Source organism: Vicugna pacos, chromosome 10 (genome assembly GCF_048564905.1).
Source record: "Vicugna pacos chromosome 10, VicPac4, whole genome shotgun sequence".
NCBI lineage: Eukaryota > Metazoa > Chordata > Mammalia > Artiodactyla > Camelidae > Vicugna > Vicugna pacos.
In genome coordinates, this window is record NC_132996.1 from 12,347,740 (window position 1) to 12,364,633 (window position 16,894).

At 42.0% G+C, this 16,894-nt stretch overlaps 1 protein-coding gene and 1 non-coding gene across 3 annotated transcripts in view; both read right to left on the reverse strand.

The window, feature by feature from the left end:
• FAT3 (FAT atypical cadherin 3) overlaps nt 1-16,894 on the reverse strand; it is a 481,838-nt gene that overhangs the window by 84,695 nt on the left and 380,249 nt on the right. For both annotated transcript variants that reach the window (XM_072969021.1, XM_072969020.1), the window contains exons 7-9: nt 13,933-14,208; nt 11,297-11,507; nt 2,521-6,594 (exon numbers count right to left, since the gene is read on the reverse strand). In XM_072969021.1, coding sequence (XP_072825122.1) covers nt 2,521-6,594; nt 11,297-11,507; nt 13,933-14,208 — 4,561 coding nt within the window. The remainder of the gene's footprint in view (nt 1-2,520; nt 6,595-11,296; nt 11,508-13,932; nt 14,209-16,894) is intronic.
• Nucleotides 14,899-14,972, reverse strand: TRNAA-UGC (transfer RNA alanine (anticodon UGC)). Its single transcript has one exon. It is a non-coding gene; the product is annotated as a tRNA-Ala (tRNA).

A 16,894-nucleotide genomic window follows, 5' to 3' on the forward strand; every position in this document is an offset into this window, starting at 1 on the left:
TAGTAAATGCTTTCGGTGCCGGCCCACACTGCTCTTTTGTGAAATACAATGATTAACGGTCCTTTGTTAATCTGTGGCAGTGCAGCCAAGCTGTGTTAAGTCAAGAGCAAAAGTTAAATCCAATTAAAATCAGTTGGTGGTTGGCATGGCCAATAGTAACAGTAGCTTTAAGCTACTCTGTTTCCATTACTTTGGTAAAGTCGATGGGATGGTCCCTTTAAACAGTCCACTAAGAATTCAGAGGCAATAGATAATTAATTAAAGCTGAGTGTTGAACAATTTTTCCAAATAGAAACACATCCCTCAGAATGCCTAAGAAGCTTTATGCCTGAAACTAAACGCAAATAAATCAAAGTGATGCTTCACTCACCTTTCTTACTTTACCACTATCACTCATGTCTTTATTGCAGAAATATACATTTTAATGAAAAAAAAGGCAACGAAAGGTATTAGATAAGGCATATATGCATACAGACCTTTAGACAAAAGATAACACACACGCACACACACACAAAACAGTTCCATTAAGAAAAAGAAGAGTCATGTGGAAGGGAGGTGTGGTGGTTCCCAGCACTGACACACAGACACACATACTCTCCCCTGGATCTTATTCGGCAGTGATTAATTAACTTTCCCACTAACGTACTTAAGCAGATTCTGTGTCCTGAGGGCATTCTAATTAATTCATTTTTCACTTTGAATAATGTAGTTTTTCTAAAGGGAAGCCACCTGACTACAAGTATTGATGGATTCTTTAAAATCTTCTGGCATTTTGCTTATGTTCTACCTTTGACTGTCACAGCATCAAAATAAGAGCTTTAAAACCCCCAAGTAGTTTTTAGGAAGACGGCTCTCACACCACCAACCCTCTCTTCTTCGCAGTTTAAGGCCAGTCACCCCCAGAATGCCACCCCCGATCAGTGACACCTCTTCTTCACTCCGACAAGAGATCCTCTGCCCCTTAGAGCAATGGTGGCATTTTTTGTACACTCTGTGTGACCTCATTTGTCTACCCTGGCTTTCCTATTGAACCACTATGTACTATTTGGAAAGGCAGAAAAGGGATCCAAGAAAATTATAATACTAGAAGAAATACCTTTTGCCTTGGAGTTACAATGGAAGATTTTCCAGCAAAAGGTCAAACAATGCCCTCTAATTTGTGCATATGTGTGGGAGTTTACATGTGAGTTTCTGCTACCAGGAGAAACTTGTAAGTAACGCTTACTGGGATCAAGCTATTTATTTTTCTTACTGCTACAAAAAGTAGGAAGAAGGAATAGAGTTAAAAATATATCCCCTCATTAAAAAGCGCTGTTCTTTTTATTTCTTCAACTGAAGTCTTTCGCTAGACTTTTAAAAAAATGATTAAAAGTGACTCAACCTCACACTGGTCAGAATGGCCATCATCACAAAGTCTACAAATAATAAATGCTAGACAGGGTGTGCAGAAAAGGGAACCCTCCTTCACTGTTGTTGGGAAAGTAAACTGCTGCAGCCACTATGGAGAATAGTATAGAGGTTCTTTAAAAAACTAAAAATAGACTTACCATATGATCCAGCAATGCCCACTCCTGGGCATATACCTGGAAAAGATGAAAACTCTAATTCGAAAAGATAAATGTACCCCAACGTTCGTGACAGCATTATGAATGGATGAATGGATAAAGAAGATGATATGTGTATATATATATGTATATATATATATACACACATACATATATATATATATACACACACACATATATATACATATATACACACATATATATACACACACACAGACACACACATACACACACAGGAATATTACTCAGCCATAAAAAAGAAGGAAATAATACCATTTGTAGCAACATAGATGGACCTAGAGATTACCATACTAAGTGAAGTAAGTCAGAAAGAGAAAGACAGATATCATATGATATCACTTATATGTGGAAATTATAAAAATGATATCAATTAACTTATTTACAAAACAGAAACAGCCACAGAAATAGAAAACAAACTTATGGTTACCAAAAGGGTGCAGTGGGGGAGGGATAAATTAAGAACTTGAGATTAACACACACACACTAACACACTACTATATATAAAATAAACAACAAAGTCCTAATGTATAGCCCAGTAACTATATTCTTGTAATAACCTATAATGGAAAAGGATCTGAAAGAGAATATATACACTTAAATGTGTAACTGAATCACTCTGCTGCACACCTGAAACTAATACAACATTGTATATCAATTATACTTCAGTAAAGAAAAAAAAAGTGGCTCAAGGACTAGGTACCGGTCTGGGTAATCTGTCAGAGGCAAACTAAAGAACTCCTAATTTGGGCTGAGTTAACAACAGCCAACAACTGAAAAACCAAGGCTACTCAGAGATTGCTTCCTTAGCCCCAGAGAGATTACATGACTCTCAATTCCTCATACCATCTTCCTTCTTCTCTTCCACTCTTACCCTCTGCCACCTTCCATCTTTAGAAGGCAGAGCACAGAGTGAAAACTAGAGAGGCAGACTTACCTGTAATATGGTAGCTCACTTGGCGATTAATGTCTGAGGTGTCCCTGTCCCAGGTGCTGAGGACGGCTACCACCTCGCCCGGAGGGTCGCTCTCCTTCACATTCCCTCGGTACACCTCGTGGGCAAAGACTGGAGCATTGTCATTTATATCTGTCACCCTGACAGAGACCAACGCTGTGGAGGAAAGAGAGAAGGCTTCTCCAAGGTCGGAGGCCACCACGGAGAAGGTGAACGTGGGGTCTGTCTCGTGATCCAGGTCCTTCAAAGTACTGATCCAGCCTGTGTTGCTGTCAATGTTGAATGCTTCCATCACCTTTTCGGGCTGGGAATCTGAGTGGAGGAAGTACGTAACCTGCCCGTTGGCTCCCCAGTCCGCATCGATGGCTCTCACCTGTGTGAGTTTGGTGCCCACAGGCATCCCTTCCATTATGATCGTCTCGTAGCTAGACGTTTCAAAGACTGGCTTGTTGTCATTCAAATCCAGCACCTTGATGTCTACGTCCACGGTGAACACAATGTCCACCTTGTCCAGGGGTATAGTGGCTGCTACTTTGAAGTGGAAAGCTGGGCTGATCTCATGGTCCAGACGTTTGTCCAGCTTGATGGTGCCTGTGTCCTGTTCTATGATGAAGACACCCCCTTTGTTGTTTTCTGGCCGCTCCCCATTAACTGTGCTGAATCTGACGTTCTGAGTGGGCAAAATCCTCAGGGTGTCCACCGTGCTCCCAATGGCTGTATCTTCTGAAACGGTGAAGGAATACTGAGACTGGGTGAATGAGGGCAAGAATGTTTCAGGGGGTAAGACATGGATGTAGACAGGGATGAGGGAGTGCTTCACAGGGATGCCTCCATCCACTGCTTTGACAAAGAAAGAGAGCACTGTGTTTCTTAGCTGGTTAAAATGCCCCTTGGTGACCATCCAGCCATTGTCAGGATCGATTTCCAGGAGGTCAGCCACCGAGACCGAGGCCTCACTGTAGAGGGAGTAAGTAATCCTTGCATTCGCCCCATCGTCTGGATCCATGGCTTGTACCTGAGTGACCAGGTGGCCCCGTCCAACGTCTGCCCGGACGCTGGCTCTGTATTCCACTGTCATGAACTGGGGGGCGTTGTCGTTTTCATCCACCACAATCACCCTGACAGTGCAGAATGTTGTTCTCCCTCCGCCATCAAGGGCCCTCAAAAAAATACTGATGTCTCCTTCCAGAGGGTTTTCCCGGTCGAGCCTTTCTGTTGTGATGACCTGTCCGTTGCTATCTATGAGGAATCGATCCTTAGCAAAGTCATTGATGATGGCATAGCTGATCTGCCCATATGTCCCTGGATCCCCATCTGTGGCTCGAATGTGAATTACCTTGGTCCCAGCAGCCGCGTTCTCTCTCACCTCTGCTACATAGGTGCTTTGCGAAAAGGCAGGGCTGTACAAGTTAGCCCCAAGTACCCTGATATGCACCTGGGCAGTGCTAGTGAACAGCCCATCGGAGACGGACACATTGAGACTATACAGAGGCTCCATCCGCTGCTTCCGGTGGTTGGATAGTGTGATGATGCCACTCTTGCTGTCCATCAGAAAGCTCGTCCGGTCATTCCCAGATAAAATGCTGTATTCCAAACGGTCCAGATCAGAGCTGTCTGCATCAGAGGCTTGGACACAGGTTACAAAATGGCCCCGGGGGGCTAATTCACTTACATATGACTCGTAAATGAGCTGATTAAAGACTGGAGGGTTGTCATTTACATCCGAGATGTAGATATGAACCAGGACCTCGCTGCTCAGGGATGGGAAGCCATTATCTGTTGCTCTGACTTTCAAAGTGCAGTGTTGCACTAACTCATGGTCCAGCATCCGCGCTGTCAGGATTAAGCCACTGGCACTGTCTATGTGAAAATAATCCGTGCTGTTGTAAGTATCTTGGACAATCTGATAATGTACCATTTTATTGTTTTCTGAGTCTGCATCAGTAGAGACAACTTGTAAAACAGGTGTCCCAATGAGAGATGCTTCTGATAATGTTGTATTGTATGTGGGCTGATCAAAAATAGGGGGGTTGTCATTTACGTCATTAATTAGCAAGTCAACGGTGACTTCAGCCCTGGCACCAGTAAGGGCATCACTGGCTCTTACTGTCAATTTGTAAACAGACGTAATTTCATAATCCAGAGGGCTAACGACTTTCAGGACCCCAGTATCAAAGTCAATGTTAAATTGTTTATAAAGGTCCCCATCAGTAATGATATATATGATGCCTTGGCCTTCTGGGCTGGTGGCATTGATGCTTAGAATGGGCGTGTCCATGCTGATGTCTTCGTTGATGGATGCTGTATAAAAGGGCTTATCAAACACAGGCATGGCTTTGTTGACTATAGTGATGGGAAGTTCCACGGATGTGGACAAAGAGGGTTTCCCACCATCTTTGGCTAGGATGGTGACTCCATACTCGATGTTGGACAGGTCGGAGTTGAATGCTTCTTTTAAAATAACATTCCCTGACTTAGGGTTAATTTCAAAGTGGCCATAGTCATCCTGCAGGACGTAGGTCACTTCTCCATTTGCACCTTTGTCTCTGTCAATGGCCGTCACTCGGTAAATCAGAGTGCCAGGCTCGGCATCAACTTGCACAGCAGCATAGTAAGGGAGGCCCACAAAGACTGGAGGATTGTCGTTTATGTCTTCAATGTTAACCCTGACCACCACCCTCGCCACCCGCAGATGGTCCAGTTCACGACTGGCTTCCACCACCAGCTCATATAACTCCTGCTCTTCACGGTCAAAGGGGACTCCAGTGGTCTGAATGACCCCTGAGGTAGATTTTATCTTGAACTTATTTCCTGGGTTTAAGATGCTGTATTTTAAGGGCTCGTTAAGGCGATTTCCAACTGCATTGACAATAGCAACTTTGGTTATGTTGGTGTTGTTCTCTGAGATGGAGGTGGAGTAAAAGCTTTGTGTAAAGTGGAGGCCGCTGTCCATGGCTTCTTTAACCAAGATGGTGACCATGGAGGTACTGTAGAACTTTCCGTCAGACACTTTAACTATCAGCATGTAGTGATCTTTGGAGAGGCTGTTGTTTTTTATGGTGAGCACTCCACTGTCTGAGTCAATTAAAAAATGATCCAAGCTGCCTTCCATTAGGCTGTACGTCAGTTCGGGGGGCACCTCGGAGTCGGGATCCGTGGCGCTGACTTTCAGAACCTCCACTCCCACGTAGGTCGGGAGAAGCAGCACAGTCTCAAGCACAGCCTGAGTGAAAACGGGCGGGTTGTCGTTCACATCTGTCACCTCTATGCTGACTTCAACGGGACTCTCTGCGGTCAGCTGGGGGCTACCGCTGTCTCTCACGTGCACGTGAAAGTGGAAATGGGCGATGGTCTCATGGTCCAGGTTGGCGATTGTTCGGATTGCACCTGTGCTGGAGTCCACGGTGAAGAACTTCTTGGCCGTGGACTCCACAATCTGATACACGAGCAGAGCATTCCGGTTGCTGTCGGCATCGGTGGCCCGAATCACCAGCGGGCTGTTATCCAAGCTCCTGACAATGCTGTTGACTGGTGCCGCCTCACTTAGGCTGCCCGAATATTGAGAAGAGAGAAAAACTGGGGCATTATCATTTTCATCAACAATCTGAATATTGACTGTGACGTTGGAAGCCATTCCTGCCATGTTAGTGGCCTGGACAATGAGCTGGTAAGAGGAAGTACGCTCGTAATCCAGTGCCTTCCGAGTGGTGATGACTCCAGAATATGGATTTATGGTGAAGGCCCCACCAAAGTTTCCATCTTTGACATCATAGATGAGGGTAGATTGACTGATGGCAGAGATCAGAATGACTGATGTTCCAATATCAACATTTTCATTTACTTCTGCTTGGTAGTCTTTGTTAGTGAACTTGGGGTGAGAGTTATCAGACATGGTGACAGAAATGCGTACAATTGCGGTGGCAGACATTGGCGGGGAACCCTGATCCGTGACTTTGACTGACAGGACAAACTGACCCATTGTCATCATGTCTGGCTCTTTGGAAACAGTGATGATGCCCAGGACTGGTTCGATCTTAAATGTGTTCCCAGTGTTCCCTACAATATAGAAATCAACAGGGAAGTGAGTTCATGTGGGTCATTTTCTGAAGATTAACTCTTCATCTTAAGGCTACTTTTACACAACACGGCAAGTAGAAAGCAATTATCTGTACTGATTCCACTGCATTCTGAAATAAAATGAGAGACTTCCCTTTTAGGGGTATTCAAAAGCAACTGGAATGAGTTTTTCTAGTAAATTGTGAATTTCTGATCAGTATCTTCTTAATCCAGGTTAATAAGAGCAAGAACACCACCATAGCACTGTGAACCTTCAAACTGGGAAATAAGAGTTTGTAGGGAAGACTTCCCTGTGGAGAATGCTTAGGACTTTCTTATTCCTAGCCTTGTGAGAAAGAAACAGATTGTGCTAGCACATGCCAATGCCACTGGTAAAAAGGTATTTATCCCCAAACTAGTGCCATATCCTATGTTCTAGATTATGAGAAAGAGGGTTGTAGGAATTGCTTTACACACTATCACATAGTCATTTGGTTTAAGATGATCCCAAAGGTAAGCTTTGCTACATGGAATTGGTATTGTTTCATCTCATCAAAACCAACTTCATCCCAAACACTACTTTGGTGAGGGGGGTTTTGTGCAGGCATGGAGAATTCTTCCCAAGTCACCATTTTCTTTGCAAGTGATGAGGATTTTTCCTGGCTCCCCTTCTACTCTTTACCCACCTACACCCCAACACACACACATGCACACACAGACATCAAAGTAGACACACAATAAGTTATAAGGCAGTTGTTCCAATCTGTAACTGTTCTATTCGCTAAATTATTAAGAGGTTTCCGGTGAAGAAGGAAACCGTTAATAATCTGAAGCAGCATCCAAACTAAGCACTCGAGGCATAACCCTTATGAAGCTGAGAAACTTTGACACATCTGAAATGGGAAGGGCTGTAGACAAGGGCTGTGGTCAAGGACACCGTGCAAGTTCAGAGCTCTGCCTCTGGAACACGCAGTGCTGTGAAGTCTGCAATTGTCGAGGATGAGGAAGGTAAGAGGAGGAAAGAAGGAGCCACACAAAACTTGAAGAATGTGAAGAATGTGGCCCAAAGGTAGTTGACAGTGTGAAGCAGAATCGTCTACTGTGTTGCTTTTTGCATCTGTGAAAAGGCTTTCTGTTGTGGGTCTAGATTCTTTTACATCAAGAGTTTAAAACCTTGGTTATTCAACTAAATCTGAATTTTTCTTTCTTTTTGAAGTGCAATAGTATGGCAGACACAGATAGAGTTTAAATGTCATTAACATTTAGATAGGGTTCAAGACTAAGAGGGCAGCTATACTGTGTGTCTATTGAAATAGACAACAAATAACAGCTGTTGACGTACTTCTCAGTACATATTTATTAACTAAACTTTTCCATGTCTGAAAACAAAGAAGTCATGCTTGTATAAAATCTATTTCTATAAAATGCCTTGCTTCTTCTGTCTTTCTTTTTTTAATGGGGGCACTGGGGATTGAACCCAGGACCTCATGCATGTTAAGCACACACTCTACCACTGAGCTCTACCCCTATCCCTGGTACTTGCTTATTTCTGAAGAGGATGTAAATATACAAAGAGATAAAGAATTTGATTCTAGACCCCAACGTGAACATTAATCAATATTACCTTTGATGTCAGTGTGATTTTTTTTTTTTTTTACTTTGCCACCTAACTGTGACCATTCTGTGACAACAAGAAGTTCAATGATCTCATGAACAGGCTTGCAAATTTTGAATAAACAGAACCACGGAATTGAGTGTGATCTAATATCTGATTCATAGACCCTCTCAAGAGGGCAGGAATCATTTCACTTTAGCATCTCAGGGAAGGAAAATATAGAGCTACCTGAGTAATGGTCACCTTCCAGCAGGGGCACCAACAGGCAACCCTGAATGATGGATGCAACATCTTCATTCTAGTGGTCCCCTGTGGAGCTTCCAGGTAAGACCTCTCTTACTGTAGGCTTAGTCCGTACACAGCAAGATACATATGGCAGGGATGAAGGAGGACTAGCTTCTGACCTTGACGGCAGCTTCCCAACCCTGCTAACCCAAGGCTGCTGACCGGCTTGCTACATCGCTCCAGGATGCTGGGCTCATACTCCAGGTCCAAGTGGGCTGTTTGCCTCTTTCCCTTTTAACATACTGTCCCACTTTCTTAGAATCCACTTCCTGCTTGTCCTCCTCTGCTACACTTGAATCCTTGGACACTAACCTCTGCTTATTTTCTTGGAAGCTATGGCTTCTTATAACTGGGCAAAAGCTGCGCTTATTTACTTATCATTATTTATCTAGTAGATGGAATTGTGCCTGGCACCAAAAAAAAAAAAAGATGCTCAGTAAATATCTGTTGAATGACTGAGAGAGGTAGACCCAACCAAGATTTCTAATTCTCGCTCTGTATGCATCTTGGGATCCAATATGCCCCCATCCTAACTCAACTTTTAGTCCTGGTCTCTCCTGTACTGCCCTGTCTCAGAGCCCCGCCATGAGCCGCTGTTGGCACCAAACGTCAAACCTGAACTAAATCTAAGACCTGAAGTTCTGCACTTGAATTCCACCTTGGTCCTTCAGGGCAAAGTAAAAAGTTACTTTAGGCCGGGCAGGGAATAGGAAATGTCTGACCTACCAGTAAACAGAGTAAATCTTGCTTATTTGAGAGAACTTAAATAAAATGCACACTTTATACCAACCACTTGTCATTTCCTTCAAAATCCTGAACTAGCTGTGATCTGACCGTCTCCTACCACGATCTGGGGAAACACTTGACTTAACTAGAACCTGCGCGGGTCTAGCGTGGGTTTGTCTGTCTGGCAAGGGCTCCGGTGACCACTTGGGGTTTATCATGCACGCTGCAATTCCCATTAGCTTTTTATACATCCAGTCAACATTATTTTTTGAGATACCAATCATTCCTGTGGGTTTTCCGGAAATTCAAGTTTTCCGTATAAAAGATGTTTTAAGGAAATAACTTTTCTCTCTAGTTTCAGGCAACCGTTGAAGAAATGACTGAGATCTTTATGCTCAGCACCAGGCTACAGTCTATGGAGGTTAAAAGATTAGAATTTTCAGCTGGATGGTAAATTACCCTTAAATCACTCTTTGTGAACCTCCAAATTGGTTTACAAATTGTCTGGCTCTCTGAGAGGAATAGAAGTAGTACCCTGAATGATAAATATAAAAAGTAAGTAGACACATAGACAAATGCTTAGAAGATGTTAAGAAAAGGAGAAATAAAACCCTATAGCTAAATGATTACGATGACAAGAAACAATGTGTATGAATATGGAGAAAAGAAAAATACGTAAGATTAGAGGAACGCTACAGAAAGAACAGGAGTTCTTGGGTTTAGGTGACATCTTCTGTGCCATTACTTAAATACGTCTTTTAAAAAGTTTCCCTATATTACTCTTGAAACCAAAAGAACAAGGGCTGTATAATGAGATAATTAAAATGCCCTGTGATAAACAAGAGGTGCCAAATAGCATTTTAAAAAAAGTATTGTCAGGCTGTGGGTTGAAAGGAAATTCCATGGAAATCTGGGAAAGAAATGGGTGAATTTTCTTGGGGTACTTGCGTGTTATGAACCAATGTCTTTTTTTCTTTCTTTTTTTTTTTCTCTAGAGTTTAGTACAGACTCATGTAAAAGGTAGGTGCCTAATACAGGAGTTTTAGATTGTCATTCAGTACAGGGGCTATTTAAAAGAAAGTTGTTGGCTTTTTCCCCCCAATATTTTTAGTCCAAAACTGTCTTTCTAGCATTCATATTTTAATTCAACCACTCACAAAAATGCTCCATATTTAAGTCAAGGGAAAGAAACCTTTCCAGGGCTGGCATGAAAGGAGACAGTATTTGGCATTATGCATGACAGACATAATGTTGCAGAACATTTTGGAAACATGTGGCTTGAAGATTCAAAAAAGACAGAACAAGGGAAGGGAAAATAGAGCAGATAAAAGATATCTGTCATTTTTATGGTTCACAGTCCTGTCCTAACTTGGACATTCATCTCTTCTATCATAAACGTTTTCTAACTGTCCATCTTCAAACCGTCAGACAACTATGGTCTTGCCTTCTAGATATGAAAATTGACTTAAAAATTAATTATTTTTATTGAGGTATAGTTGATTTACATAAAATTGATTTTTTTAAAAAAAAACTCTCAAATTTAACACAATAAGAGCTTGTATTTATTTATCTGTCAGGTTAAGCAGGCAGGTCAGTAGCGACAACTACTTTGGTACTCAGTCATCTCTGATGAAGGGAGTTTGTGCTAACTGTGGGTTGTAGGAATTTCTGAAGCCCAGAGCCCACCTACTGACAAATAAACAAAGATCTTGAAGACTCAATTCACAGAACTGTCTAGCAGCCCTCAAATGATGGGAGGCTTTGCTTATTTCAGTCTGAGGCCATGGCGTGTTGACCCGTAAATGAAATTCACTGAGCTTATTACACATTCTTCTCTCCTTCCCATTTCAGAAAAATCTGCGATTGAACACTGTCAAGGGAAACTCTTTCCTCGCTGTCAATGATGGAAAACATATTACTGAAATGCCAAGAACTTTATACAAGTATGGTAGTTGCTTGGCCAAAAAATTCATTTGGTGACATTCCAGGGGTAACTATGTGAATTTTACACGGTAATAAATACTACTAAGGGTCAAATGCCATGCATTGCACTGCAATCTGTCCACCAGCTCTCACCTGCTTCTATGGTATATATGAGTTCTGCATTTTCCCCTTTGTCTTTGTCCAGAGCCGTCACTTGCAGAACAGCTGATCCCAGAGCAGCCGATTCAAACACAGATGCTTCATACAGTGGGTTGGTAAAATAAGGACTGTGATCATTAGCATCTTCCACATTCACAATGACTCGGGCCAAGTTTCTTCGATAAGGAAACTCCTGATCTCTGACCTTGAGGCAAAATACAAGAAGCAGTAGGACTAAAAGCTTTAGGTTGCAAAGAATTCACATGGCTGTGCCTATGGTAAAAACACAACAAAATAATGCTCACAAAATGCTTGACCCGGTCCCAGGCCCAGAGCAGGTGCTCGAGAAATGGAGGTATTACTGAGTGGGGGCAGTGACTGTGAGCACATTGAGAGCTGGGGCCACACTGTCTTTACTGCTCAGCCCTAGGCCTGGCCTCTGGCTTGTGTTCAGTCCAGTTTCACAAACACGCGCCGGGATGCCCGGATAGCACAACCACAGCACTTTCCTCTGGTCCCCCTCGCCCAGTCACTGCCCGCTGTTAGCTCTATATACAGTTGCTAATGGAAAAGTGGATGGAGGCTTTTCTAAAGGGGAAACCAAAATGTGGAATTAATGAATGCAAAGTAGGTATTATCATTCAATCATTCATTCAACAAATATTTATTGTCATCTGTTATCTGTCAAGACTGCTGGTTCCTCAGTGAATCAGATACAGTCCCTGCCCGCAAGAACCTTATAGTTGACTGGGGAAGGCACACAAGTGAGCAGACAGATTCAAGGCCCAGAGGTAAGTGTTGGAATAGGAGGAAGCAGTAAGAAGAGCACAGCCTAGCTTGGAAAAGGTAACAAAAACAAGAAGTGGTCAAATGCTGGGGGAGGGGTGGTCGTGTGCGGCATGTATTTCAGGCAGGAAGAACCAACATAAATAAAGGCCCAGAACTAACAGAACCCTGACCACTGGGAAGACGAACCAAATCTTAATTTCTAAAATCTGTGACATCACCAAAGAACCTTTTCTGACCACTTTAAAGTTTTCCCTGGTTTGCATATGGCAGGACCTTGCAACTAATCAATTCTTCACCTCTCACACGTGACTTCGCTGTAATCCTCTGGGGCGCTAATCCAATGTGTGCTTTTTCGCTTGTTTGGTTTTAGGTCCCCTAACTTCAGAGAGATGTGAAGAAATTAGAAAATATAGCAGGAAAAGCTATCAAAGGGAAAGGGGTTTTCAGAAATAGTCCTGAGGAGGAACTGAGCAAAACGACTCAAAGGGCTGACCCTGGAGAAAGGCAGCATAAAAGAGTTGTTTGCTCTACACAGCCAATTACATAAATGATAGATGATGCAAGGCAAACACACTGAATTCTGAGTCTGTTAAGGAAAGCATGAACAGAAATGACTTGAAGAATCATGAGAATGGAGTCAGTCACCGGCAGGAGATTTCTGCTCCTGAAGACATCTCTGTAAATCTAGCCAGTGAGTGCACTGTTTTTCTCTCTGGAGACCAACCCATCCCACCCAAGGACCAAGCTGGACTCTCTGAAATCTAGGTCTGTTCCAATCGAATGCCCCAGGGTGGAGGGACTTTGTCTCTTTTATATCTTCAATGCCTAGAACTTAGCACACAGCATGTGCTTGAGAAATATCTGTTGAATGAATGGATGAATGGCCAGAAGGATGGATCTGATGAACCCTGTGAGTCCCTCTTCTGTTCCCTGGAGTCTCATCTGGAAACCAGAGCTGAAGGCATGACACTCAAGTTTCCTCTTGCCCAGAAAGGTTCCCAGACTTGGAAAGGAAGAGTAGCACTTAGTGGAACGTTACTTTTAGCTGCTTGGGAATTGGTAGCCAATCCGTACAAAGATTAAGTCTCTGTCATCCTACCTGATCTTAAGATACTCAGGGGGGCTCTGTTAGGCAGTGGCTGTTCAATTGCCCAAAGGTTTCTTGGGCAGTTAAAGGGACAGGTTTTATGTCATAAATGAACCAAGGGTGTTTCCTATTCATCTTTATTTCCCAATTCTGTAAACTCATCAAACTTCACTTTAAAATGAAAGCAACTTCTACATAATTTGGAGGCCCCATGGACCCAAATTCAGACTTAGTCTCTGCAGGCTTTGGTGAGTTTTGAGCTCTTCTGTGGGCCAGTATTTACCACTGGGTCCAATGCTAGAACAATAAGTAATAAATCCGTTCTCTAAACGCTTCCAAGGGCTGAGCACCGCATAGGTTGAATAAATGATTACCTTCATGATGAACTTCTCAAGGAACTTCTTTTAAACTTTCTCACAAAATCTTCTCAATGCGAACCAATACTACAGCCTGGGAGATTTATGGACACTCTGCCCGTTCCTTCTCTCTCAAATCAGGCCGTCAGCAGCATTTACTAAGTGGCCGCTGTCTGTATCGCTCATCTAATATTTCAGTTGGGCAAAAATATGGAGTCACTAACAATAGTAATGCTTCACTGAACTCAAAAGGCAAGACTGAATGCAACTCTGCCGGGAAAAGACCAAATTTACTACTACTTACAAAAGTCAAGGGCTGTGAATGTCTGAAGGCTAAGGTGTGTGCCTTGGATGGTCAGTGATTCTGCTAGGAGAGCGTGCTAAGTAGTTGGCCCTACCATGATGTTGAGAATGTGTTTGTCCTGGGCCTCGTGGTCCAGCCTCTCGGCCGTGTAGAGTACGCCGGTGCTGGGGTCGATCCGGAATTTTCTCATGCTGGTGGAGTCGATGCTGCTGTGGACAGTATAGCTCAGCTTATGCTTCTCATCTTTATCTGTGGCTTCAATCTGCAGTATCTCCGTGTCTGGAAGCACATCCTCGGAGATTGTCACATCGTAATGGGGCTGAGAGAATTCGGGGCCATTGTCATTATTATCGAGCACTTTGATAAATACCTATAGTTAAAACAAGACAAGAGTGATGATGGATGCCGATTTACTCATTGCTAATAAAGGAGGCCCCCTCCCTCCCTCCCTCTTCCCTCTGTGTCCTTGGATCCCAGCTTCTCGCAGCCATCTTAACACGTAGGAAGATTCTTATGAAAACGTTCCGAAATTAGAGGTTGACAATAAACCAGTAGTTCACATTAGCAGGAGCATAAACTATGAGCTGATCAATATTCTCGGTATTAATCGAGCAGATGAGACGGTCCCTGGGGGGTGAGAGTTCCACGAAGCTATTTGAGGCATAATGTAAGAGATCTCAAGGTGACCTTAATTTGTGAAGTTCCTAGTCTCTTACCTTCTTGTTATGTGCTCTTTAGCATGGACTTAAAGTGTAGGCAATGACAAGATAAGTAACAGAGAAGAGGCAGAGGAACGGGAGGCGTGAATACGGAGGTGGCTCTTTTTCACATGAGGGCTATCTAGCGAAGAACATGGTACTACTGATATGAAGTTGCCAAGTTGTTTCCTTTTATAAAGCATTTGGTTTCAAAATTTTCAGGCAGATAGAAAACTAATAGCTTAATGAACCCTTGAGTGCTGTATTCATCACTCAGCTTTGATAATGATCAATTCATGGCTAATCCTTGTTTTGTTTTTTGGGGGGGGGGAAATTAGATTTATTTATTTATTTATTTTTAGAGGAAGTACTGGGGATTGAACCCAGGACCTCATGCATGCAAAGCACGAGCTCTACCACTTGAGCTATACCCTCCCCCCACCATGGCTAACCTTGTTTCATTTATATGCTTAATCAACCCCTCCTACGCCCTCATTATTTTGAAGCAAATCCCAGCCATCATATAATTTCAGTGTACATCTCTAAAAGATAAGGACTCTTAAAATAAACACACACACACATATACACACACACACAATATCATTATTGCCTCTAAACAGAGAAAACAGCAATTCTGTAATGTCATAAACATTCAGTTGGTGCTCATACTTCTATGATTGTTTTCTAACATGATATGTGTGTTTGTGTACATATGTACATATATTCTTATAGTTTTTTAAAATCAGGATATGCAAATAAGGTACAAACATTGCACTCGCCTGATATTTCCTTTAGTTGTTTTTTTTTAATTTATAGGTTCTCCCTCTATCTCCATCTATTTTCTCACAATTTTTACGTTGTTATTGTTAGCATTCAAAAAAATGGAGACATTTCCTCTTATTTCCCACAGTGTGAATTTTGCTCATTGTACCCCATGGTTTTGTTCCACATGTTCCTCTGTTCCCTGTATTTCTTATACATTAAGAGTTTTATGTAGAAGGCTTGATAAAATTCACATTCAGATTTCTTCTTTTTTTGATAAAAATCCCTTATGAGCGATATGGTGTGCTTCCATCTGGAGACACATAATATCTGGTTCTTTGTCTTGCTCTGTGATATTAGCAGCTGTTGATGATCATGACTTGGATAACATTAATTCACTATAAATGCAAAATGGTAATATTTTAATTCTATGATTTCTTCCTCACTTATTAGCTAGAATAGTTTTAAAAAGAAACTTCGGTTCAATTATTTGGTTACAGTGGAGCGCAGTCCATAGAGAAAAGGAAGGATAACTCTTTTCCTTTATTTATCATTTCAAAACAATGAGTTGGTTCTCCAGCTCCTGCTAAAGTGATCAATGAGGTATTTTTTTTCAAGCATCATGATGAGCTCATGGATTTAATCACACCTGATGAGTTTCTGTCCACTGCAGTTACTATATTTACAGATGCACAAATGGTCCTTCCATGGCCATGGAGAGCCTCTTCAAGTTGGCTCTTGCAATGCTTTGACACAACCCAAGTAGTCCCTGATAGCTTCCTTACTTCTCAATAATTGCTACTGGTAATTTTTCCAGGGTCATGTTGGACATATTTCTGCTCAGTCTCGAATTGTCCATTTCTTCAAAAAAGCGTTGGGTTCTTTTTAGTTACAAGTGGCATTTAGAGATCACAATCTGGTGCTAGGAATGCTTACTGTTGTTAGCTTTGCTACTGAAGGAATCAATAGTAGATTAAATGATATAGAGGAAAGGATCAGTGAACTGGAAGACAGAGAAGTGGAAATCACCTGCTGTTGATTGACCAGAAGCTTATGGATAACAAACTACGTGGAGACAAATAAAAATGGAAATACAATGATCTAAAATCTATGGGACACAGCTAAAGCAACTGTAAGAGGGAAGTATATAGCAATATAAGCCTACCTCAGGAAATAAAGAAAACCTTTAGTCAGACTCATCAAGTAAAAAAGAAGGCCCACATAAATAAAATTAAAAGGAAAGAGGAGATGTTACAACTGACCACCACAGAAATACAAAGGATCATGAAAGATTACCATAAACAATTATATGTGAATAAAATGGATAACCTAGAAGAAACAGATAAATTCCTAGAAACTTATAATCTCTCAAGACTATATCAGGAAAATAGAAAATATGAACAGACTGATTACCGGTAATGAAATCAAATCAGTAATCAAAAAATTCCCAATAAACAAAAGTCCAGAACAGACAGCTTCACAGGTGAATTCCACAAAACATTTTTAAAAGAGTCAACATCTGTGCTTCTCAAAACTTTCCAAAAAATTGAAGAGGAAAGAATGCTACTGAACTCATTCTACAAGGCCAGCAGAACC